Genomic DNA, 27,741 nt, shown 5'->3' on the forward strand with positions numbered 1-27,741 from the left:
TGAAGGTGTGTTACTTCTTTATTAGCAAAAGCCTGCTTACAGCATATTGAACAGAAACCTTTCCGTCATCTGAACGCACCCCTCTCTCACGTCACTGAGGGGAGGAGAATCTGCCGAGGAAGAGGATGGTCTTGGTCTTGTTGTGCCTGATGAAGAAGAGGAAGGGGTGGTCTGCAGTGAAGTGCTCCTCTCTCATCATGCAGAAGGACACCATGCCAGCCGTGGCTGCAGCCGCCTCCGTCCCCTCCTCGTTCACCTCCACAAAGGCCTTGTGGGCCACCGTAGACAGGAAGAGTCCCCCCTGACCGTTCATCCCGGACAGGTCGGCCTTGGCCCCGCAGAACACATCCGCCATGCCCAGCTTGGCCAGGGGCTCGTTCAGCTCGTAGTCTTCCTCCAACTTGAATTTGGGCAGCTGAACTATGATATCTGTGCTGGTGTCCATGTTGTCGCTGTTGGTCCATTCATCTAGCTTCTCCTGTGTTAGATGTTTCTCCAGCTGGGTCGCACGCACGCACACACACACACACACACACACACACACACACACACACACACACACACACAATCGCTAATTAGTCGCTAATTAGTTAGTTAGCTGGCTGTTATAAGATGAGATGATGTTTAGAAGATATCTATAATGAAAGATAGGAGGTAGGTGTGCTGCTCAGTATAAGGTGCTCTTTGGGTACAAGGCTTCGTTATCAGGAAAGATAACTTTGAGTTTATTAAGAAAAAGGCTTTAGTACAATTGTTGCCTTTATTTCTTTTCTGTTATAAAGACTAATGTTGTGAAGGATCAGATTAAACCGAATATATATATTTATTTATATATATTTAATTGTATTTGTATATCGTTTGATATCCCCTGTATATTCCTTGTACAATATGCACTGAATATCCCTTTAGTCTACTAAACAGCCCATAATAGTTTCATTCTACCATTGGACGAGAACCTGGCGCCAGGTTGCCATACCCCTAGGTCCAAGTTCAATCGTGCCGCCCAACATGTCGTGGCAAGCCCCGGTTCCGCGCAGGAATATGTCGGGCGAAATACGAATGGTACTATTTGTTCATAGCGCATATATATATGGCGCAAGTAAAGTAGAACTTTCTTTTAGTCCAGTTCTTTACCCTCCAACAGAGTGACAGACGCGAAGCCTCCCCACGACGCACGTGTGGTGTAGTAAGGCCTACTTGGCCTCAGAATAGGCATTGAGATATCGTGTAGATTAATAGTTGAATAGTCATAGTTTGGCACTATACCGTCGAGTTGGACGTATTCTATTAAGCTAATAATAGTCTATTATGTATGGTGCATCGTTCGGTTAGAGTTCTAAAGTTATCAGTACCCCCATCGTTCCTGACGTTATCTGGACGCTTAACCAGGCTGGGCAGACCCCTAGTGGTGCTTGCATCCGAGGAGCTCCGGGCCAGGGCGACTGGACCTGTATATTGGATTACTCTACCCGGACGACGGCGAGCCTTCCACGGCTTGGATTATGCTTTGGGTGCTTTGATTATTCCATGGATAAAGGCCAACACTGCGGAGTGTTGGAACTACCCCCCGGAGAGGACTCCAGGTGAGACGGCGCTCTACACCAGTGAGGTCGCCTTACGTCTCTCCGTTGTGGACCGGCAGCTACCGTCCACAGAGGGTCCAGCTGTATTCGTCTGCGGACCGAGGTTCTGTGGGCACCGTGTTCAAGACTTTGAATTCTCCCAAGAAACCGTCGGCCAGATGGGATACCGCCAGCGGCTTCTCTAACCCCCCCCCTCCTACTGTCTTACAACCAGCGGGACCCCCCCCCCCCTTAGTGTATCCAGCTATAATCATTTAAGTACCATCGCTATAGTTTCCTAAATATCCAGGTTGTATACTTACTCCCTGCGTAACCAGAGATTGGACATTCAATGTTGATTTACCTACGAATACTCATTTGCCATACAAGTGCATATTTCAAATCATAAGTGTAAACAAGTGAACGTTGTATATACCTTTTGCTATATTAAACCTTCGATTTGTACATTTGTGTGGATTCGTTTCATCAGGTGGGAAAGTGTTCATCATACTTATATCATGTACTGGATGGCCAGAAGTTAAAGTACAAGAGGTAGTGGTATTAAATACCATATCTAACAATACAGTCAGGGAATTGTACCCCTCAGTTACAACTAATATTATCCCATGCCCGAGGAATTCGTTTGTCAAAAAGCTTCATAGCATCAGACATAGTAAATATATGACTGAAATTGGCATGCATCACTTCTTCAGTTTTCCAGACCCCCAGAAACACCAGCAGCTTGAAAAGATAATAAAAACAATTCCCGGCCTCTGATCAGCAAGTGGTAAGCAGTGCACAAACACACACACTACCCTCCTTCAAAACCACACCTACGGGTGGCTGCAATTAGAAACTGGCCCCGGTAAATGTCCAAACCCCCACCCCCCCAACCCCCTCCAATGTACAGTTTCTTCCCCTTCGGATGTATATATTTTTCTTATGATATTTTTTTTCTTACACAGTACTGTATATTTGCATGTCTTGTATGTCATAAATGTCCTGATGAATTGAAAATGGAGGTCCCTGATGTAAACAAGACGAAAGTCTTTTTCTGGTCCGCATCCTCGTAGCAGTTGTTTGTATTGAGCCGATGATATTTATTATCATTATAATTATTTAATTCCACGAATGTCTGTAGTAACGGCAATCCCCAATGACTTGTCCCAGAGAAAGCTGTTGAAAACACAGCGGTCTGTCCGACTTACCTTTTCGAGTTTGTAAATCCTACAACGAATTTACAAGAATGCTGAATAAGTACGTAAATCGATTTACAAAGGAATTCCTTGGTAACTTTTACGTATGTCCATAAGGACCGATATGTACTGTGGTAGTATGGGTGTTATAATAGCTTTCAGCACTCTCGGAAGCGTAGGTTAAAGTAGGTTGTGAAATACCTGACCCGTCACCTATCTCTCTCTCTGAAAGGTCCCTGTGGCTAAAACCCAGAGTGCGCTCAGAACTTGTAGGTGTGGAGGCACAGGATTTGACCGGCGTGTGTTGTGTCTGAGTTGAGGCTCCAGAGTATTGCATGCATCTAAAAGGACCGCTCTTGGCAATCTGAAACAGCTAAGCAGCCACTCATCTGGCTCTGCAAATAGATCTAGACGATCTCTAAATATGCGTTCTATACGTACGGCCTGGGCGGCCAGAGCATCTAACTGTTCTAACAGCTATATTTAATCCATTTCAGAAGCAGATCTTTTTTCTTATCTGGGTAAGAGTTTCTTATCTGGGTAAGAGTGCTCTCGACCACTGTTAAAATGTGGTCTTGCCTAAGAGAAAAGCAAAAATAAGAAAACATTGCTGAATCCCAGGTAAGAACAAAATAAGAGGAAATCTGTTCTTATATCGCTTCGTGAATGAGGCCCAATGTGCAAAACCACCTGCCGATCAGAGGCTGGAAATATAATTTCTTTAAGCTGCTGGTGCCTCTGGGAATCTGTGGAAAACCTTTGTTGCGCGTGTCTGCGCTTGAAAAGTGATGCAGGTAAACTCACTATAATTTCCCCAAAGTTGCCTACTGCAGTTTAACCCTGGTGAACGCAGCACGGACTGCTGAATCATTGGTTTTCAATAAATCTATGAGTTATTTCTTTAGAAGTTTGGCTACATTTTGTCTCGTTGAAAATCTATAACCTCTAGTTTGCAGAGTGTTTTCCTATAATAACTCTGGTTATACACACATCTACACCCTTCTCACTGCTGCTGGACATATACGACAAAACAGCTAATTTTCTAAAACTAAGCCGGGCACACAGCATCACTGCTCCAAACAAATGTATCATTACAGACAGACAAACATCGTCTCCACCTGGATAGGTTGTGAACCCATGACCTTTACACAATGTAGGTAGGCTATCAAGACTAGGGTTGTGTACGTATATTTGTATGTCTTGTATGTCATAATGTCTTGATGAATTGAAAATGGAGGACCCTTATGTAAACAAGACGAAAGTCTTTTTCTGGTCTTCATCCTCTTAGCAGTTGTTAGTATTGAGCTGTACTGTATTGTACCCATTCTGCAATCTGTTTTTATTTTTTATTTTTTAATCTTTTAATTTTCCGATTTTTCTCCCATCCCACTGTTAGTCGTTATGCCAATTCCCAACCCCCTTCCTGGTTGTTGCGCACTTTCCCCTACTGTTGGTCCGAGAGGCCGGAGACTGTCACATGCTTTCCTCCGACGCATGTGCAGCCTGCCGGCAGCCAGCCTGGCCGCGCAGATTCTCACTGGGAGAGTGTAACGTGTGGGAGGCCGCACTACCTCTCTCCAGATCCTACCCTTGCTGAGCAGGCGCCCCGACCGAACTGTAGGGGTCGCTGTCCACAACGCCCAGGACCCACCCGCCAGCTTTCCCACCCTCTAATACTGCCAATTGTATTAGTGTGAACGGCCAGCCAAGCTGGTGACAACGCCGGGAGCTGGATTCGAACAGGCGAACCCAGCGTCTCCAGCGTTGGTGACGAACGCAATCTCCGCTATGCCACCTGACCGCCCCCTGCAATCTGTTAATAACGTTTTCAATCAATCAATACCTTGATCAGTGGGTTTTTCTTTTTCTCCTCACTGTCCTCAGGCAGCAGGATGAACATGCTAAGTTCCTCCCCCACGTAGGGCAGCTCCACGATCTGCAGGCTGTACTCAGGGATGTAATTGAAGGGAAACTTCTTCAGCAGGTACATCATCTGAACTGGCCTGCTCTCGTTCTGACACACACAGGCAAGCACACAGACAACAAGGAGACCGGAGCGTGTTAGAATATGCTATAGACTGCTTCAACTTAATAATAATAATAATAATAATAATAATAATAATAATAATAATAATAATAATAATAATAATAATAATAATAATAATAATAATACACTTTTATTTGTATAGCACCTTTCATACAAGAATTGCAGCTCAAAGTGCTTCACAGCAGAAAGAAAGACGTAGACATAAAATTTGCACAAAATTGGCAGATCAAGAGCAATGCATAAAGTGCATACATACTGTGAAAGAAGCATAGGCTACAATTAGCATAGAATAGATATCAGCTAAATAAACAAAGTCAAGATAAGGTGTACTGTAGAATATTAAATCACATAATTTTTTCATATTAGGATCTAACATCTTAATAGGTCAAAACCTCAACGGTTTGATTGTCACCGATAATACATAAAATAGACGCATAAAATCATGAAATTGGCAGATACAAAGAATAGACATTAAACACAGTATTTTAGACGTGTAAAGAACATGTTTAGTTTAGTTAGATGTTTAGTTGTCAGAGCCATAGGTCTTTCTCACATACTCTGCCTCCCCCCCCCCGTTCTAAGGTACATTCTAGAACAAGTACAGTTCTGAATTACTTTATAGAACAGCAATAACATTCTAAAATGAGCCCCGAGGCTACTTTCTTTCACAGTGTTCACTAATACAATATCAATAACTGAAGGGAAATAAACATGGGTCCAAGCTGTTACCTAGCAACACAATTCCAATGAGACCATCTCTATAGGTCTGGTCTTGCACGTTGTATCGTGGACTGTGCGTTTTCTTCCCCATGCAAACACTTGATCATGTCTGTTCAATCGCACCTACCTTTTGCACGCATGTGTGGGCATTGTGCTTTTTACACAGCATATGACGTGCGTTGTAGTTCATAATACATGTTCACCTTGTTCAGTTTAAAGGGCATCTCCTTGGTGTATTTCTCGTCAAAGCGGTGGAGCCAGTTTCCTTTGAAATAGATGGCGTTGACCAGAGCCAGCCTCGTCATTCCGCTCACTGACCCTGGTTTCAGGAGATCTTTTATCTTATCTGAAAGGAAAAAGACAAGCTTACACTTTAGCCATTTAGCATATTATGCGTATCCCATAGCAGCTAAAAGTGAGTTCCAATTAGTCGATCGCCAACATAGCAAGTGGCCGAAGATTCCGAGTGCCACGTCCAGATGGAGCTTGTAGTGGCTGGTGAGTGGTCATCAGCCTTCAAATAGGAGAAACATCTATTATTCTATTAACAATCTATTCTAAATCTATTACTATATGCATCATAGAAGACGTTTATTTCTTATCCCACTGGGATTAGAATAGAACATAAGACAGGAAGGAACACAACACAAAACAACAGTACAGAACAGTACACACCACAACACAACAGTACACACCACAACAGTACAGTACACAACACAACAGTGCACAACGCAACAGTACAGAACACAACACAACAGTACACAACAGTACACAACACAACAGTACACAACACAACACAACAGTACAGTACAGTACACAACAGTACAGTGAACAGAGCAGTACAGAACAGAACAGTACAGAACAGAACAGTACGGAACAGTACAGAACACAACAGAACGGAACAGAACACATCACAACACAACAGTACAGTGAACAGAGCACAACACAACAGTACATTGAACAGTACAGAACAGAACAGTACAGTACAGAACAGTACAGAACACAACAGAACAGTACAGAACAGTACAGTACAGTACAGTACAGTAAGTAAGGTACAGAACAGAACAGTACAGTACAGAACAGATCACAACAGTACAGATCACAACAGAGAAGAAGAGAACAGAACATAGCAGAACACAACAGAACGCAACAGAACACACTCTCTGTCTGCTCCTCCACCCAGCTGTTGATCTCCACTCTACACTCCTCTGGAGCTCCCATGAAGTCCACCTCTCTCAGGTCTGCATCGTAGAACTTCTGTGTGGCCTCCAGGAATGCCTGAACAAGAGAAGAAAGTATTTTAGAACAGAGGTTCCCAAACCTTTTTCACATCAAGGATCCCAAATTACAGGTAGAGACACACATTCGGCCATGGACCCCATTTGATGGGGGTTTTCCTGAGCAACCTTGTTTTGTTTTGGTGGATATGATATAGTGCAGAGGTGCACAGCTGCCTGTGCTATAATGCTTGAGCAGTACGTGTGTGTGGGGGTGGGGTGGTTGAAACCAGAACAGAATCACTGTACAGCACACAATACACATTCTCTCACTGTGTAGCGGCACCTGCCTGTGTCCGCTTCCTGGTAGACGGGGAGTGATTCCATACGCGCTCCATCCAAAGAATCGTCTCCACACATTGAGTTCCGTTATCAGATACCGACGTGGTGATCCGATTTATTTAGAAAATGTAGGTTACATGGGAGAGGTGATCAAAGCGATCCTAAAGCGTCCTATAACCGTGGTTCTAATTGATCAAAGTGTTTCCTAAGATAAAACTATTCTCAAGCATTCCCGAAGCGGTCAGAAAATTATATGCTTTCCCCGTCGGCTACCAACCCACAGCTGATCCCTATCACCCATTTAATGATCTCCGTCGCGCCGTGGGCCGACCCACCTGACAGGTGCAGGTGATCCGCCCACAGTACAACAGAGTCCACTGGTGGTTACACAGATAATCATAACATTCCCATAAATCATATCCTTCTATTGGAAATAATAATAACAATAATAATAATAATAATAATAATAATAATAATAATAATACTAATATTAATAATAATAATAATAATAATCTATAACAAAAAACACTCATTCGGCCCTTACACCGGCCCCTAATTGTGCCTACACAATTACAAAATATGGTCGGGCGAGTGTTCATTACAGCTGGCAATCCTCCTTTGACTCCAGTAGTAGGCAAAGCTTCGTGATTGGCCTCTGTAGCACATTGGTCTTGGTCTTCACCCTGACACTTCGTACCAGGCCCTTGTTATCCGGAAAGGTTTCCAGGATCCGTCCAAGCGGCCAGGAATTCCTGGGCGCTGTGTCGTCCACTATGACCACCAAGTCACCAGGGGCGAAGTTCTCTTTGGCTATTTATGTTATCAGCTGTGCCGTGGCAGATTCACCTGTCACGTGAATCACCACAATACAACTGAGAACATTCCACGTCACAAAATAAAAAATCTTCAAGTTGATCCACAATCCACTTCACTCCAGAGTTTGCCATGGTGGTGCATTGGAATGACGATGTGAATCAAACACCACTCATGTTCTTTCCACTTTCTTTCTTTCTTTTGTGATACACCCTGTGATGGGGTATGTACCAGACACAGCCATCTTTCCTTGGTTCTTGAAGAGGTACCTTCTCTGTGGTCTTAGATATTCCATCCTCTTTCCTCTTCGATCTTACAGTCTTCTCTCTGCTCTTAGATCTTCCTGTTTTCTTTTGCAGGCTCATGGCTCGTTGTGTTGCCACCTGTCTGTACTCTGCATGGTACCCTTCATCCTTCCTCTTCTTTTGCAGGTGCATGGCTCGTGTCGCCACCTGTCTGTTGTTGGGGGTCATCACATCTCCTTTTCGAAAGGAGAGTGGCAAGTTATACTGACCATCTTTTAAGTTTATCGAACTGTTGGTGATGGCTTTGGGTCTTCTTGTCACATCCACCGCGTTGACGTTCAGTGGACCATAGACCGCCCATCCCAAGAGTGACCTTAGAGCATATGGTCCGTCATCCTGGCTGTTCACTATCTGCCGAGGCTCCATGGCTCTCGGAGTATTGACTCCAATCAGAAGCTCCACATCTGAGTCAATGTAAGTGATGTGAACATCCTTCAGGTAGGGCCATTTTTTCAGTTCCTCCTGAGTAAGGATGTTTTCTTTTGACACTGGGATTGCTGGTTGAGTGTATAGCGTAGGCAGTGCAATAAATGTGTCATCATTGATGTTGCCTACCTCCAGGCCTGAGATCTCATATGCTGGGACATGTTTCTCTTGTGCCATTGTCTTAAGGAGAATTGATGTTTGCCGGCCCTTAGCGTTCAGCTTCCTCATGAGGCTCTCTGTGCAAAAGGATGCCGAGCTGCCATGGTCCAAGAAGGCATATGTCGTTACATACCCACTTCCGTCAGCCTGTTTCACCTTCACTGGCACGATGGGTAAAGCACAGACCTTACCGGCCCCATTATCTTCACCAAGCCTCACCAGAGCACTACCCACAATCTTCTTGGTCAGGGGTGGTGTCCTCTCCTGTTGAGGTGATTTCCATTCCATTGACCCGACTGTTCCTTTTTGCTCGTCCGGTCCTTCTTGGTCGTTTGTTTCTATATGTAGCAGAGTCAGGTGTTCTTTCTGGCAATGCTGACACCTCATCCGCTGGCTACAGTGCCTACTGAGATGTCCCTTGGTGAGACAACCGAAACAAAGTCCTTTCACCTTTAAGAACTCTATTTTGTTCAGATGTTTCTGAGCTCTTATCCTCCTGCAGGCTTCAAGTGAGTGATCGCCTGCACAGTACAAGCAAGGAGTTCTAAAAGCTACAGAGCCATCTGCCTTGGATCCTACATTACCAACGGTTGGCGGTATGTTTGCGACTGGTGTCACTGTCGTGACGAAGCTGCTTCTCTCTTTAACCGGTGCAGCCGCTGTTCCTGCTCTTGTTTGCCATACAGAGGCTGCAGTCTTGAGGTACCTTGGGGCAGCTCCGTCAGGACTGTAATCCTGAATATTGCCCCACAATGGGTCGGAGGCGATTTTGGCTTATTTCTCCAGGTAAGCCACAAGATCCTTGAATTTGGCTCTTTGCCCAGTGCGCTCCTGGATGTCGTAGGCCGTTGACCCCCACCTTTCTCTGATCCTAAAGGGTATCTTGGATAAGATCAGTCGTAGGTTAGATGGATTGTCCAGCTCATCCATATAGTGAAGCTCCTGCATTGCATTACTGCATCCTCTCAGGTAGAGGGCGTAGGCGCGCAAAGCTTGACTATCCTCCGTTTTGATGCTGGACCAGTCCAAGGCCTTCTTTATATAAGCATTTGTTATTCTTATTTCATCACCGAAATTCTCTTTAATTAGTCTTTTGGCTTCCACATATCCATCCTGTGGATGCATGTGTAGGCAGCTCTTCACAAGATCTTTAGGTTGCCCTGTGGTGTATTGTTCCAAAAAGTAGAGTCTATCTTGCTCGCTGGTGGTTCTATTTTCTATGCCGTACTCGAAGGCTCGCATGAATGACCTAAAGTTCATAGGATCTCCGTCAAACATGGGAATCTCCCTGGTTGGGAGTAGCGCCAGATTCTGCTGTGTGACAAGTATGTCTGTAATGTCATTCTGTCTTGCCATGACATTTAATAGAACCTGGTCTGTTTGGGTTTGACCCTGTTGTCCTGCTGTAGCTCCAGATGGTTGTAGCTGAAGCTGCACAGGTGGCTGATGCTGATATGGTGCATGTGGTTGTTGCCAAGGTTGTGGCTGAGGTAGCACATATGGTGGTGGTCGATACTGTACAGGTGGTAGTGGCTGTATATATGGCTGTTTGGGTCTCACTGCTTGTGGAGGCCTCTGTTGTTGTTGTTGTTGTTGCTGTTGTGGTTGCTGTTGTTGCTGCTGCTGTTGTTGTTGTTGCTGCTGTTGTTGTTGTTGCTGTTGTTGTTGTTGTTGCTGCTGTTGTTGTTGTTGTTGCTGCTGTTGTTGTTGTTCAAGTTTCTTTAATAGTTGTCATACAGAAGTACAGAATACTTTCATACAAAATGCTTCTTACTGTTACGCTCCAGAGACTGTGCTAGACAAGATAGTATCAAATAACATCAAATAACATAGTATAGCATGTAATTTAGAAGTAGAAAATGAGGTCACAGTGTTCAGTATAGACATATTTACAATGTTCGATGCAGAATAGACGTAACTGAGTTACCATATAATATACAATACTATGCAGTGTACTAATGTACAATACTATATAGTGCAAAGCAGAAATGGGATGAGGTACAATTTAGGTACAATTTACAGTAAGGTGTACGAGTTGTAGTGCAATCCTTCATCAATAAATATAAAGTGTGGGGAGTGGATGCTACAGTGTGTTTGTTTAAAGTGAGTGTGTGCTATAAAGTGTGTGGAGTGGGTGCTACAGTGTGTTTGTTTAAAGTGAGTGTGTGCGTGTGGATGTGTGTGCTATGTGCGTTTGATGGTTGTTGTTGTGTAGTGTTCATTGTTCGTTTAGCAGCCTGATGGCCTGGGGATAGAAGCTTCTTCTGAGTCTTTCTGTGCTCGCCTTGAGACTCCGGTATCGCTTGCCTGACCGCAGCAGTTCAAAGAGGCAGTTGTTCGGGTGACTGGAGTCTTTAATGATTCTCTTAGCCTTGCCCCTGCACCGCTTGTTGTAAATGTTCTGGAGGGTGGGGAGCCCCCCTCCAATTGTGCGTTCGGCTGAACGTGTCACTCTTTGTAGTCTGCTTCGGTCTTGTGCAGTGCTATTCCCAAACCAGGAGGTGATGTTGCCAGTCAGGATGCTCTCTATTGTACATGAGTAGAAGTTCTTAAGGATCTTAGGATCTCCCAGAGGCTTGTGGAGGGGACTGAAGACAATAACTGACTACAAAGTCAGCGCCCCCTCAATGGGGAGCGACGACGCCTCTCTCGCGGACAAACTCAACTCCTTCTACGCTCGGTTCGGTGTAGACAGTGTCGCCGCTAGCCCTCTGGCTAGTGACGTCACTGGCGCACCGGCTGTTGTGGAGGGGGGGGGGCAACCGCGGGGGCGCTCTCTCGTTGTCGGAACACAGTGTGAGAAGAGCATTCATGCAGGTGAACACCAGGAAGGCTGCGGGCCCAGATGGTATAACAGGACGCATACTTAAGTCCTGTGCAAACCAGCTTGCCCCGGTGTTCACCGCCATATTTAATCAATCCCTGGCGGAGTCAGTAGTCCCTGCCTGCTTCAAGATGTCTACCATCATCCCTGTACCGAAGAAACCCTCCCCAACATGTCCAAATGACTACAGACCGGTGGCACTCACCTCTGTGGTCATGAAATGTTTCGAGAGGCTGGTCAAGGACCACATTTGTGCCTCTCTCCCCAGTGATATGGACCCTATGCAATTTGCATACAGGACAAACAGGTCCACTGACGACGCGGTCTCCCAGGTACTGCACAGCACTCTCTCCCACCTTGACCGTCAGAAGGGGGGCTATGTGAGACTGTTGTTCATTGACTACAGCTCAGCGTTCAACACCATAGTCCCCACCAGACTGGTGGACAAGCTGATCGAGCTAGGTCTGAGCTCCGCCCTGAGCGCCTGGGTACTGGACTTTCTGAGTGAAAGACCCCAGGCGGTCAGGGTGGGGGGTCAGACCTCCAACACCATCACCCTGAGCATCGGGTCCCCCCAGGGCTGTGTTCTAAGCCCCCTGCTGTACTCACTCTACACACACGATTGTGTGGCCAAGTTCAGCTCCAACTCCATAGTGAAGTTCGCCGACGACACGGTGGTGGTGGGGCTGATCTCGGACAACGACGAGAAGGCCTACCGAGAGGAGGTTGAGGTACTGGAACGTTGGTGCCAGGACAACAGCCTGCTCCTGAACATTGGTAAAACCAAGGAGCTGATCGTGGATTATAGGAGAGGACAGCAGGAGACACACACACCACTGATGATTAACGGGGCTACCGTGGACAGGGTGAGCAGCTTCAAGTACCTGGGGGTCCACATCTCAGAGGATCTGACATGGTCAACACACATAGACACAGTAGTAAAGAAAGCGAAGCAGCGCCTCTACCACCTGAGACAGTTAAGGAAGTTCAGAGTATCGGGGAAGATACTCCAGTCCTTCTACTCAGGAGCTGTAGAGAGCATCTTGACCGGAAACATCACTGCCTGGTATGGGAACAGCACGGCACAGGACAAGAAGGCCCTACAGAGAGTGGTGCGCTCAGCCGAGCGTACCACGGGTATTGCGCTACCTCCCCTGCAGGCTCTATACAACAAGAGGTGCAAATCCAGAGCCTGCAGGATAATGAAAGACCCCCACCACCCCAATAACAGCCTGTTCCAGCTGCTGAGGTCAGGCAGACGCCTGCTAACCCCAGCTACTAGGACGGAGAGGGTTAGGCTAAGCTTCTTCCCCCAGGCCATCAGAGCCTTGAACAATGAACATTGAGAGACACAGAAACTGAACTATCCACACACAAGCACACACAAGCACATACACGACACGCACGCTGAGCACGCTCACACACTAGCAGCCACTTTAACACTCATGCCGCACACACGCACACTTATGGCCAGAGGAAAGGCCACTTTAAATTAGTATAACATCAGGAACAGTGTATTGCACTACTAAAGCTACCTAGCATGTCCTATATGCTCTGTAAATACTATGTACAGATACCGAGATGGCACACCATGTACCTGTTTATTGCACTGTTGTTGTTATTGGATTCTTTAATATGTTGTACCACTGTATTTTTATTGGATTCTATTATATGTTGTACCACTGTATTGCACATCGTCGCGGGCAAGACCAGCCGCATTTCATTGTATACCTGTATGCCGTGACAATTAAAACTCTTGACTTGACTTGACTATCTTCTGACTGACTTGGAACTTCCTTAGGCGCCTGAGGAAGTAGAGGCGTTGTCGTGCCTTCTTCACAACACTGTCAATGTGTGTGGTCCATGTCAAGTCCTCGGATATGTAGGCTCCGAGGTACTTAAAGCTGTTGACTCTCTCAACCGGTGCCCAGTCGATGCTGAGGGGGCTGTAGTCCTTGACCCCCGACCTCCTGAAGTCCACAATCATCTCCTTTGTTTTGCTGACGTTCAGGGAGAGGCTGTTTTCCTGGCACCATCCCGCCAGGACCTTGACCTCTTCCAGGTAGGCCCTCTCGTCGTTGGCAGAGATCAGGCCCACCACCACTGTGTCGTCAGCCAATTTGATGATTGTATTGCTACTCCGCTGAGCCACACAGTCGTGTGTGTACAGGGAGTAGAGGAGGGGACTCAGAACACAGCCCTGGGGGGCCCCTATGTTGAGGGTGATGGATGAGGAGGTGCAGTTGCCTGCTCTCACCACCTGGGGTCTGCCCGTCAGGAAGTCCAAGACCCACTGGCAGAGGTCATAGGTCAAGCCCAGGTCCCTGAGCTTGGCTATGAGTATGGAGGGGACTATGGTATTGAATGCCGAGCTGTAGTCGATGAATAGCATTCTCACATAGTTCCCCTTCCTCTTGTCCAGGTGTGATGCTGCTGTGTGCAGCACATGGGCTATGGCGTCCTCCGTGGACCTGTTGGGGCGGTATGCAAATTGCAGGGGGTCCATGTTGATGGGGAGGGAGGAGCAGATGTAGCCCTTTACTAGCTTCTCAAAGCACTTCATGGCTATGGAGGTGAGAGCTACAGGGCGGTAGTCGTTGAGGCAAGCAGGCTTGGATTTTTTGGGTACAGGGATAATAGTGGACTTCTTCAGGCAGGTGGGGATGACAGCCTGTTCTAAGGACAGGTTAAATATGTCAGTGAATACCGGGGCCAGTTGGTCGGCACAGACTTTTAGGACGCGGCCGGGGATGCCGTCCGGTCCTGCTGCCTTCCTGATATTCACTTTTTTAAAGGTCCGCCTCACCTCATGCTCTGTTACCCTGAACACTGAGTCTCCATCAGCAGCAGACCCCCCCCCCCATTGCCGTGGCTTGTGGGCTGGTGTTGTTATTACCAGCATCAAACCTCGCATAGAAGGTATTGAGGTCATTTGCTAAGGAGATGTCACTGTTCAGTTTGAGGGAGGCGCCTTTGTAGTCTGTCATCGTTTTGAGCCCCTGCCACATAGCTCTAGAGTCAGCCTGTTCAAACTGGAGTTCAATTTTATCCCTGTAGCGCCGTTTGGCCTCTGTCACTGTCCTCCTTACGTTGTTGCTGCTGTGGTTGTTGTTGTGGTGTGTGCGCCCATGCATACTGGTCCAAGAGCTGTCTTTGCACAGGGGTTTTTGGAACAGCATTTATGGATGCATATTCTACCGGTGATTGCAATATCGGTAGTCCTTCTGAGGTGTCTAGAGCATGTGCTTGGTCAACATAATCATTCATACCATCCCTAGGTTGCATCTTGTACACATATCCGTCCTCTTGAGAGGGTGGCTGGTTAATTTGAGATGGATACCTCATGGTTCTGGATGAGTTGGTTTGTGATGATGTCTCATAATCATCCAGTATCTTGAGTTTGGCCGTTGATACAGCCATGTCTGTGTCAAAGTCAAGTTTATCCTTCTCAGCCTTTAATTTAGCCCTGGCTTTAGCTTCCTGCAGACTTAATTCAGCCTTTAATTCAGCTTGTCTTTTAGCCTTGTTTAGATTTAATTCAGCCTCTAATTCAGCTTCCTTTAGGCTTAGATATTGTCTGGCTGAAAGTGCAGCGGCTTTTGCTTGAATGATGGCCCTCTCAGTGTCAGCCCTTCGACGGGAGGCAGATAACCTGGATGAATGGCTTCCACCTGATGATTTTGATGATTTTGATGGGGCCCTGGAAATGATATCCTCTGGGCCTATTGTAGCCTGAAGGTCCTTTTCCAGCTTATCTTGAGTCTCTACTGGAGACTCTTGGATCACAGACTCAGTTGGACTTTGGGCTGGAGTTTGCCTTTCCTTATTCCCTTCCATCAACCATTTTTCCATATCGTTAACCCATGTATCCAATTCATCTATTTTTGGTTTATACCGTTGTGTTTCATCATCATCATCATCCTGTAAATACAGCTGTACAGACTCATTTGCTATCTTAAAAGCACTGAGTGTCTTATTGAACAATGCCATGTCCGTTTTTACTCCTTGTTCATCCTTTGATGTCATCATCACTTTAATCTCATTTTGCTTGCGGGTGCAAGCCTGGCTTTACGTGATGCTATTAATTGTTTCAGCTCAATTTCCGCGGCTGTCAAATCCATGTTATCCGTTTCAGTAGCTGACATCTTGTTTATATTTATCCACCAATTCTTAAGACAGCTTTATAATTATTTTATATTCCACAGCGCCGTGTGCGCGCGCCACGTACGTAGTAGTCTCTATTTCATTCATAAATTCTACTTACGCACGTTCCATTTGCTGTCCTCGGGAGGGAGGGTCCTCCACTCGCTGTGATGCTTTCGTTGATCAATCCTTCCTGCTGATCACAGCGATCTCCAAACACAACCAGTCTCCTGGCTCCTCTCTCAACAATGCTGGATCCTTGTCAGTCCTCTTGCGAGTCCTCTTCGTCAGTTGTCACTTATTGACGCGCGCCTCTGCCTTGGGTCGCTATCAATAATCTGCGCGAGTCCTCTTTCACTTTATTGAAGCTCGCCTGGCTTCAATAAAAGCAATTTTCTGACTTAATGTAGCGGCACCTGCCTGTGTCCGCTTCCTGGTAGACGGGGAGTGATTCTATACGCGCTCCATCCAAAGAATCGTCTCCACACATTGAGTTCCGTTATCAGATACCGACGTGGTGATCCGATTTATTTAGAAAATGTAGGTTACATGGGAGAGGTGATCAAAGCGATCCTAAAGCGTCCTATAACCGTGGTTCTAATTGATCAAAGTGTTTCCTAAGATAAAACTATTCTCAAGCGTTCCCGAAGCGGTCAGAAAATGATATGCTTTCCCCGTCGGCTACCAACCCACAGCTGATCCCTATCACCCATTTAATGATCTCTGTCGCGCCGTGGGCCGACCCACCTGACAGGTGCAGGTGATCCGCCCACAGTACAACAGAGTCCACTGGTGGTTACACAGATAATCATAACATTCCCATAAATCATATCCTTCTATTGGAAATAATAATAACAATAATAATAATAATAATAATAATAATAATAATAATAATAATAATAATAATAATAATAATAATAATAATAATAATAATAATAATAATAATAATAATGATCTATAACAAAAAACACTCATTCGGCCTTTACACACTGTCCCCAACTCCTAGTGAATGAGATAACAGAGTAATTAAACTAGTCCTGGCTTTTATAATGAAAGATACGAGGTAGGTGTGCTGCTCAGTATCAGGTGCTCTTTGGGTACAAGGCTTCGTTATCAGGAAAGATACCTTTGAGTTTATTAAAGGGGACATGCATTGCTATTCCTTTCACTATTTGGGCAACTTCACACAATTCCTGTGAGTCTATGGAACACATCTGTAAAGTTTTTTTCAAAAAAAATCATTGTTTTATATTTTTAATCAAGTACTCTAAAGCAAAAAATGTCGACCTCAAGATTTCAAGCTGTTTGTGCTGGGCTCCGCCCATAAGCGCTTTGAGTGACAGTCACCCACACAGTCTGTGACTGGCAGACAGAGAGAGAGATAGAGAGATTGAGGGGGAAACTAATTAATTTCGGCGCAGGGGGCATAATCCCACGGGACAATGCATTGGTAACTTGTTTTAAATGACAATATATACCTCTGTGAATATTATTGCACGGATCGGAATACGGGTGTGCGCGTGGGAGTGTGCGCAAAGATATTTTGACAGTGATATGGAGTGCTCCCGACTGCGGGGAGAAGACCGATCCCCGCGGCGCACACACATTTACACACACTCCTGCGCCGCGGCCCCTCTCTCTCTCTCTCCCTCTCTCTCTCTCTCTCTCTCTCTCTATCTCTCTCTCTCCCTCTCTATCTCTCTCTCTCCCTCTCTCGCTAGCTCGTTCTCTGCTGTCTGTCGGCACCCTCTGTTTGAGGAAGTAATTCCACTGCTCTGTTGTTGAGAAAATTGTGGGCGGTGACTACAACCAGTGCCTTATTCACGTCAGAAAAACAGTCAAATCAGAATGGCTTAGTTGAGTGAGGGAAGATCTCATGAACTCGAGACTAGACTGATGAGTCAATATGATAATTAGAGACACAGACCACATTGATATAATCCCCCATTGCTAGGAAACAATGCTAAACACTGGAAAAGGCCATTTATAAGACACAGGACCTTTAAGAAAATGGCTTTAGTACACAAGTATTGCCTTTATCCCATACCTGAGGAAAAGCTTCATAGCATCAGACATCATAGTGAACATATGACTTATCGCATACATCGAGATAAGACCATCAAAGCGGAAAGGTATAGGAATAAATGGGCGCATGTGGCAGAGAGCTACAGTACCTGCAGTTCAGTTCATTTGGTTTCATAATCACGTGCATTAATCAACGTTCACATTTCAAAGTACAAGAACGATTTTGCAATTGGTTCAATGGAGTTGGTCTCCCCAACTGCCAGACTCTAGGGGGGGGGGACCAATACGCAGCACAGTGTATGACCAATACTTTTAAATTAATCAAACTTTGAACCAGATCTCGTCTAATGATGAGCAAAGACGTTAAACCTGTTAAACTCATGCTCAACTTAATTTCCCTTTGAGCAGATTCAAATGTGAGAAAACAATTTCCATCTGTACCCTGGGTCAATGCTAGGTCAATGCTAGGTCAATGCTAAGTCAATGCTAAGTCAATGTCATGAACATAATTTGTGTATCTGCTGATTCCAATGCTTCACATGAGCTGTCTGGAATTAGCAACATATTCACCATAGATGCCATCTTGTTATGCAAGTGCCATTACATTACATTACATTACATAGACCGCCCCCCCCCCCCCTTACTAAATCCCCTGCCTTAACAGAGAGGAAAATGTATATTAGAAGGCTTTGTTCACAGGACCACAGCCTGCATGAACCACAGACGAAGCGAGGAGCGATCTATTAATAGTCTATTAATTGTCCTATAGCTGCAGGAGAAATTGTAGCGATGAGATCAGCTGGAAATACTAGGTCTAGGTTTGTCATGAGTCCCCTGTTATCCACATATCACTGCTACCTACTGTAGGATGGCTTATCTAATATCATCACAAACCGTTGATGTGAGCAAAGTCCGGCTGTAGGTTAACGGAGACTAACCGGGAGGAAGGTGGACGTCTTTTCTCCATACAGACGGTTGGCGAGTTTCAATATGTACGAGGCACACGGCGAGTTGATGTCGGCGTTGAGCGTCTGAAAGTCTGCGTGGACATCTGCGGCTGAGGCGAAGGAAAGGGCCTGCAGAGGATTCAGAGCAAATAAAGAGTTATCATAGTGTCATGGAAACAGTACCAGTGGTGTACCGGCCGATATGGCTCATAGACCATCGGCAATGTTTGCTGGGTCACATGTTTTTACAGGTGTTGCTGTTTGGCCTGACCACAGCGTGTTTACAATTAGGAAACCCACCTGTTGAACTTTAAGTAGTCATGTAGTTGGGTTAGTCCCTGGGGTTAGTCCCTGGGGTTAATCATTTACATTTTACATTTACATTTAGTCATTTAGCTGATGCTTTTATCCAAAGCGACTTACAAGTTCTGTACGACAAGTCATCAGGAAGGGCACAACTCTATCAGCTGAGTAACAATGTTCATCAAAGTGTTGAGTGCTACAGTGTAGGTTAGTTTATTAGGACAAGTGCATGACAGTAAGGTTAGTTAGGGTTAGATATCTTTTTATTTCAGATAATGGTTGAAGAAGTGCGTCTTTAGTCGACGGCGAAAGATTGGACGGGTTTCGGCTGTTCTAACTGGGGTGGGTAGTTCATTCCACCATTGTGGGGCAAGGACTGAGAATAGGCGGCTTCTCCTTGATGACCCTCCCGGAGCTCGGATAGGAGTAGGTCTGAGGCGGCCAGAAGATGCAGAGTGTAGGGGTCTTGAGGGTGTGTAGTTGGAGACCATTGACCGGAGGTAGGCGGGAGCGGTTCCCTTTGCCGCACGGTATGCTAGGTCGAGAGCCTTGAAGCGGATTCGTGCAGCAGTGGGGAGCCAGTGCAGAAGTGGGGTGACATGGGCCGACTTCGGTAGGTTTGAGATCAGGCGGGCCGCTGCGTTCTGAATGAGTTGAAGAGGCTTGGTGGCAGTGGCCGGGAGGCCAGCGAGCAGTGCGTTGCAGTAGTCAAGGCGGGAGATGACTGTTGATTGGACGAGGAGTTAACACCAAGGTTCTTGGCGGTCGGGGACGCGGTCACAGCTGCATTCTCGACTGTGATGGAAAGGTCGGTCTGAGGGGGGAGGATTTGGCCGGCAGGTGGAGCAATTCTGTTTTGCTTAGGTTCAGTTTGAGGTGGTTGGTCGTCATCCAGGCGGAGATGTCAGACAGACAGGCCGAGATCGGCTCAGAGACGTGGATATCTGAGGGAGGGAAGGAGAGGAAGAGTTGAGTATCGTCGGCATAACAATGATACGAGAAGCCATGAGACGTGATGATGTTACCCAGTGATTTAGTGTAGAGGGAGAAGAGAAGGGGTCCTAGAACCGAGCCCTGGGGGACACCTGTCCGCAGGGGGCGGGTGGCCGACAGGGTCCCTCTCCATGACACTTGGTAGGAGCGGTCATTGAGGTATGATGTCAGCCATGTCAGCGCAGAGCCAGCCACTCCCATTCCTGCGAGGGCCGGGAGGAGGATCTGATGGTTGACTGTGTCGAAGGCTGCAGATAGATCTAGGAGAATCAGGACAGAGGAGAGGCCTTTCGCTTTTGCTAAGTGAAGTGCCTCTGTGACCGCAATGAGGGCCGTTTCTGTGGAGTGGCCAGTCCGGAAGCCAGACTGATTAGGGTCTAGGAGGTCATTCTGTAAGAGATAAGCAGTAAGTTGGTTGGATACAGCACGTTCAAGTGTTTTAGAAAGGAAGGAGAGAAGAGAGACAGGATGATAGTTGCCTATGACGGTGGGGTTCAGGGTTGGGTTTTTTTATGAGCGGCGTGACTCTGGCTTGTTTTAGGGAGGTGGGGACCACCCCAGAGTTGAGTGAGGAGTTGATGGTTGCAGTTAGGAATGGGAGGATGTCTGGTGCTATGGTCTGGAGGAGTGGGGAGGGTAGCCGGTCCAGCTGGCATGTAGTCGGACGGTTCGACGTTACCAGTGTCAGGGTCTCGGCTTCTGTAATGGGAGAGAAAGATGACAGAGTGAAGGATGAGGTTCTCGATTCAGCATTTGGAATGGGTGGGGGTTGGGAGAAGGAGCTGCGGATGTTCTCCACTTTTTCCTCAAAGGAGGCCATCATGGAGGCTAAATGGAAGAGATGTCACTGCTGTCACAGTTCGACACTGTTTAACGAACAATACCACTCACCCTTAGCTGCCAGAGTTGTTGTTTGTTCTTAATTGACCTGCCTGCAAAAGGTTAAATAAATTAAATGTAAATGATATTGTATCTTTGAGCATGTGCCCTACCCTCATCTCCCATTGGGTGACTTAGCCTCCAACATATTAGCCTTGGGGTTAACAGGGATCCACCAATGACAAGAGGTTCCTGTGACACATGTAATTACAGTTTAGCACAGCAGAGGGCATACATTATTACTGTAGAATTATTACTGGACATTAGAGACTCACAGTCATAGATAAATATAACTAGATGGTGCAAGGCGGAGTCACCAGCGTAGTTCACCGCCGGCCATCTTGTCACAGGCAGCCCGCCCACACATAACATGAATGGCTATGGTGCATGTATGGTACCTGTATGTCCCTATGTCAATACGAATTGAAAATGGGGGACCCTGATGTAAACAAGACAAACGTCTTTCTCTGGTCTGCATCCCCTTAACAATTGTGTGTATTGAGCCGTACTGTATTGTACCCATTCTGCAATATGTTAAATAAATTCATTCATTCATTCATTCATTCATTCATTCATTCATTCATTCATTCATTCATTCATTCATTCATTCATTCATTCATTCATTCATTCATGTACTATTGAAATAACCATAGCTTGCTAAATTTTCAACCGATTTACAAACGGTTTGGTTTATTACAAACGTTACTTGGACATGTTGAAATCATTTTCATATGAAAGTCCATTATAAGTATGCAGTATGATAACTACATCTGATGTTTATAACAAACCAAACCGTTTGAAAATCGGTTGAAAATTGAGCAAGCTATGGTTATTTTAATAATACATGCACCATAGACATTCATGTTATGAGTGGGCGTGCTGCCTGTGGCAAGATGGCCGCCATGCGGCAACGTCGGTCTCCATTGGCCAGCAGCGTGGGTGAGTCATCTAGCCTTTATATATGCAGGGCTCTACAGTGCGAGCATTTCACTTACATTTGCCCCTAAAAATAGATTTGTGCGAACCGGAAAAATCTTTTAGGAGCACAGTGTCTGCTATAAGTCTGCTATAAGCTATTCTCCCTCTTTCTTGTGTGCGTGTTGTTTGTGTGTACTGTGTATATACATTTACTATAGGCTACTCTTTTTGACATGGATTAGGCTAATTAGCTTTAACAATCCTGATTCTTGAGTCTATTTTATTCAAAAGGAAGATATTGATGGCACAAGCACTAACATAGTGTGGAGTGGAGAGATTACACACAATACATAATAATTCATGGAGATATACTAAAAAGCTATTTATAATTTTTGGCCGGTAAAAAATCTCTGGCTTGTAGTTTTTTTTAATCTAAAAAGTAAATTTTGTTCCCTGTTTTTCAGCATTTAGCTACAGGCATGGATACATTGCATGTAATGATAAACAATGTCATAGTAACGGGCAGGTGTTATATTATTTCACGATAATAAAGTAGCTATAATGAGTGAATAGATCAAAAGCAGTAATGGCATATACAGTAGCAGGTTACTCACAGTAGGCATCCACACTACACAGCATTTATAGACATAAATAAAATTCATGGCTCATCTCCTACTCTGGGTATTCAGTAGTGTCAAAGAGGCAACTACCCATGTGACCTGAGGATACTAGTAAAACATTTTGAAATATTAAATTGTAAATAGAATCAATTGTAGATTTTTCGGGTAAATTAATCATTTAGACTAATCGTTAAAATAATTGACAGATTAATCGATAACAAAATAATCGTTAGTTGCAGCCCTACTGCAGTGTGAACCTACAGTATGTATTCTGTTATGATTACATTTTCCAGTCCATCCACATGAATGAGGCGCCCCACAAATGTCATTTGTCATTGTTCTCATGACTCCTCTCTCTCTGGCCTTTCTGTGTGGAGTTTGCATGTTCTCCCCGTGCTCACAAGGGGTTCCCCTCCAGAATATAAACCAAATGGAAAAACATGCAGAACAGATCGCCAATGCTGTCACTCACATCCCTGACGAAGACGGACAGAAGCACTAGGATTGGTCCCAAGTAGCCCATGTCTGCTCCAGGGGCGGGGCTAGGGGGTGTCTACTTGGGCTCAAGCCCTGAATGTTTTCTGAAAAGCCCCAAATCTATTAAAAAAAAAAAAAAAAAAAAAAAAAAAATTTGGGATAATTAATCATTGTTACATGAAAATATGTTTGCACCAGATTTAGCAGAAGCTAATTTCCATCTCTAGTCTATCCAACTGCTAATTGTATTTGAGTGAGTAAGTCTTGGTGTTATGGTACTCAGACCTAAGCTTTAAATCACAATCAACAAGTTGACAAAAAAATAATTCTGCCACCTTAGAAACATAGCTAAAGTACGGCCATTTATAAATCAAAAGGACGCTGAAAACCAGATCCATGCCTGTATCTCAAGCCGACTCGACTACTGTAATGCACTCCTTACCGGCCTCCCGAAAAAATATGATGATAACTATTTTATTGCAATGCACTATTGCATTATTTTATTCTATTTTACTAACTATTTTATTGCACTGCACTATTTTACTTTGTATCAGTGATAATCAAACCGTAAAAACAAAGACGCCTATTAACACTTTCAGCGCCAGATGGCGCTGTTTACTGTTACTGTTGAAAGGCCAGCGCCTTTTAACATGGGGATACGTGGCTGTGTTTTCAGGCCTAAAGCTATATTATATATTATAGCTATGGATCTAATAATATAGTCGATTGTCATTGAGTTTCTTCCGGTCAAGATGCAAAAAACATAACATTTTTCCATCCATACATTTCCGTTTTATACCGTCGTGAATATGAGTGTAGTTTCAGGGTGGTCTGGTGTCATTTCCAAAATGACAGACACCAAGCCACATCGTTTCAAATGGGAGTGCAATAGCGGCCGCAAGGTGTTAGGCGGCGGTATTGGACTTTTGAGATCTCAGAAAGTGATAACACAGGCTGCCGGCATGTCTTTATGAATCGAAATATTGAATAAAAGAAACAACGATGAAAACCTGACTATACTCTGGTTTTCGCTCAACGTTCTGCGAGTTAACCCTAGATCTTAGATCCTAATATGAAAAACGATGTGATTTAATGTTCTATGTCTTACCTTGACTTTGTCTATTTTGCTGCTATTTTATGCTTTATGTCTGCACTTTATGCATTGCTCTTGATCTGCCAATGCTCATTTTATGCCTGTCTTTTTGTACTGCTGTGAAGCACTTTGAGCTGCAATTCTTGTATGAAAGGTGCTATACAAACACAGTGTATTATTATTATTATAAATTATTATAGTTTGCTTCATTAATTAAAGGGTGTGAATTTAAGTGTTCTCTAGTGCCTTTTGTCCGCTTTAAGGTGGTGGTATAAGTTATAGGTTTTGGTGTCGAAGTAAAAAAAAATCCTTGCCCCAATCTGGGCTAAGCCCCGGATCTCCTACAATCCTAAATCCGCCCCTGGTCTGCTCCCGGCTGCCCTTGGGGGGGAGGGACGACGGGATGGGTCAAGCGCAAAAGATGTAATTTCATCGGCGACCCAAAAATAATAGATAATTGCCTGTGTGTGTTTCCTGTGTGTGCCGCCTATCGCATGTGTGCGTCACTGCATGACAACATTGTCAATGTGTGCAATGATGAATAACGACTTCTTCAAAGTCCAGTTTAATCATTAGTTCAGCATTCACTCCTCATCTTCTCCATACTTCCTCATTTGTAATCTTATCTAGGTCTCCTTGGTAACAGACTGTGTTCTGGGGCAGACACTGTGGCAATAGGGTCCAGCTGCAGCCTCGGAGATTGTTCCAGATTGGGCAACTTCCGCCCAGCCACAAGACATTTCTCCTGTGACAGGACAATGCGCTGATTGGCGGAAAGTACGGAAGTATCTCGAAGTACGTCTGACGTACGTCTGACGTTTCTCTACGTCCGTTAGCGAACGTGTTAATTGAACGTCAAAATCAAAAGCAAGTACGTCTGCGCTGATGAGAGGGGGGGGGGGGGGGGGGGGGGGGGGGGCTTGTATTGATCAGGTTAGTAGATATTGTACCTATCAGGTATTACAGATCATATCCGCATGAAATAAACTAAAATGTTAAAACCCATTTAGACTGTTTCTCATTCCTGTACTGTTGTTTATACTCTGCTCCTGTGTTGTAACCCAACCCCCTCCAATGTACAGTAAATGACCAAGTATGGTTTTGTCAATATTCCAATGTACAGTTTTGCTTGTACAGTTGTACAGTGTCCCCCCACCCACCCACCCTACCCTAATTCGAGATACGTCAGACGTACTTCGAGATACTTCCGTACTTTCCGCCAATCAGCGCACATTGTCCTGTCCCGGGAGAAATGTCTTGTGGCTGGGCGGAAGTTGCCGTGAGAGGACAATCTCCGGGGCTGCAGCTGGAGGCTACTCCACTGTGGTCGAAGAGTACAGATTCCATTAACGTTAGTCACCTCTCTTTAGACACACCCTTCAGTCAAATGCTACGGCCTAGGCAGAGAGTTGTTTGGACGACGTTCGACTGTCAAGCGTCTCTGCCCAAACAGGAAGTAAACTAACCGGTGCTACCTATACTCTTATTATTTTCTCTTACCATGTTGAATGAATAATATTATATTATTGTTCCCCTCATATTTCTTTTTAGTCTCTTTTAAAAACAAGAACCGAAAATTCAACAAAGATTATACTACTGTAAGTTACAAACTGCCCATGCAAAGCAATTAAAGAACTTATTTTATAATAGGCCGACACTGATCTGCACTGTGAAGGGGGAAGTAGCCTACTTGGATCAGTTCTCATATCTGCTTAATAAACACACAATAAACACAACTAGGCTGCAGATAGGGTTATAGACTAACATTCATCATTGTTTTTCTCTTCTTCTTTTTTACCAGCCAAATAAACACTTTTAGTGCTACAGTAGGCCTATATAACACTTTAAAGATGGATGCTATACAGCACCATTTGACAAAGATTGTGAAGATACATACAGTAGGTGTTACATAGCACCATAATAGGTTCCCATTATGATTACAAGGCAAATAACCACTTTTAGTGCTATTTAGCACCGTTTTCAAGAGTGCACTTGTAGCCTATTGTTTCTGAAAATGTGGTATTGGTATCAGGTGCTCCAGAGCAGTGGGCACCTGTTAACATGTTGGTACATTATATAGCCTATAGCTGGTAGCCTATTTAAAATTAAATAAATAAAATAAGAGGCCAAATCATTATTCCTCTGCAGGATAGACATCAGTGACTGTGGTTGTTACAACTTGTTAGATATAACAATACTGTTTTTTATACAACAAGGGTCCCTGACTCTGATTTCCAAGATAAAGATACAGTATCTAATTTTAAATCGAGACTGTGTGCGTGTAGGTGTGTGCGTGTGCGTGTGTGTGTGCGTGCGTGTGTGTGTGCGTGCGTGTGTGTGTGTGTGTGTGTGTGTCTACCTTTGCCATCTGGGTGGCAGTGTCTCCTTTAGCCCCCAAATAGACCATCGCCAGGGCCGAGCTGATACTCAGGGGGGAGATAAACACGTTCCCTCTAGAGGGGCTGTTGTCGCTCAGAGTACGGAACAGGTCCAAGGCGAAAACCGTGTTAGAATGACCAATAGTAGTGGCCATGGTTGCTGGCGAGCGGTCTTTCTGTGGACGTAAATAATAAAACAATTAGTGGTAGATCATGTGAAACACCCGCTACAACAACGAATGCTGTTATATTTATACAATCATTAGGTGAGGTCTCGCTGTTGCGCATCGTCGTGACGTCCGAGCAGGAACTACTCTGCAAGATCATCAACGTTAAACTCGAAGTTTCACTATGAATTGAAAATGGGGGACTCTGATGTAAAAAAGACAAACGTCTTTCATGGTCTGGTCTGTATTGAGCCGTACTGTATTTAATTATACCCATTCTGCAATCTGTTAAATAAAGTTTTCATTCATTCATTCAAGCCGAAACGGAAATAATAAACACATCATTCAATTCCGGATCGCGCAAAATTAAAACGAACAGGTTTATACGCTGTTGGGGGAAGAAATGCTGATAATTACCTGATGTTTTCCCCACAACGACAACGAGTGAACCACAGTCCCGCACGTCCCGCACGCCTCTGACACGGAGAGCGACAGTAAAGTGTAGAAACAGCAGCGCCACAGAAACGAGCCCCTGTCAAAACAACGGCCACTGAAAGGCCCTCTTGTCAAAATGGTCAAATACACGTTTATTATCGAAATCATATGGTACTATATAACTATTATATATGGCACTACTCGAAACATGGGTGTGGCGCTGAGGACAAAAGGTTGGACGGAGCCGCTGGAACTGTACAGATAAACGTATGTGTTGTAAAACGTTTGACGTAATAGTACAATGTGAATAGTAGCCTACGTGGGCTGTCTATTTTCACATTTTGAGGATAGCAAAGCAGCCTATATGACGACTATGAGAATAGTATTATGAGACAAGCCCGGCCTGGGAGAACCCTAATATATTTAATATTGATAAAGTTAGGGGGGGGGGGGTCGTTCACGTGCGTGGTGCATGGACTACTGTCAAGCGTTAGGACTCAGGAGGAGTTGCAGGCACACACACACACACACACACATACACACACACAGACACACACACGAGAATAAACCTGTAGAACCCTCAGCTCAGAACTAAGCAAAATCTGCATATGGCTCGCTGATAACAAACTATCATTACACATGGGCAAAACAGAGTCCATTCTCTTCGGTTCAAATAACAAACTCAGCAAGACCGACGGCTTCTCAGTTACAGTGGGTGACAATATTGTCACAAGGAAAGAAGATATTACCTA

At 44.9% G+C, this 27,741-nt stretch overlaps 1 protein-coding gene across 1 annotated transcript; it reads right to left on the reverse strand.

Annotated features, from left to right (window-relative positions):
- Positions 1 to 27,237, reverse strand: LOC311224434 (leukocyte elastase inhibitor-like). Its single transcript, XM_084309421.1, has 7 exons — positions 26,972 to 27,237; positions 26,369 to 26,563; positions 18,718 to 18,855; positions 6,686 to 6,803; positions 5,729 to 5,871; positions 4,602 to 4,772; positions 1 to 499 (listed from the first exon to the last, which is right to left on the reverse strand). Exons 1-7 carry the CDS (start codon positions 27,155 to 27,157, stop codon positions 92 to 94), a joined length of 1,359 nt encoding a protein of 452 aa, XP_084165547.1. The 5' UTR covers positions 27,158 to 27,237; the 3' UTR covers positions 1 to 91.
- Positions 27,238 to 27,741: the final 504 nt, after the last annotated feature.

This window comes from Notolepis coatsorum (genome assembly GCF_963971535.1).
Source record: "Notolepis coatsorum genome assembly, chromosome: 3".
Lineage (NCBI taxonomy): Eukaryota > Metazoa > Chordata > Actinopteri > Aulopiformes > Paralepididae > Notolepis > Notolepis coatsorum.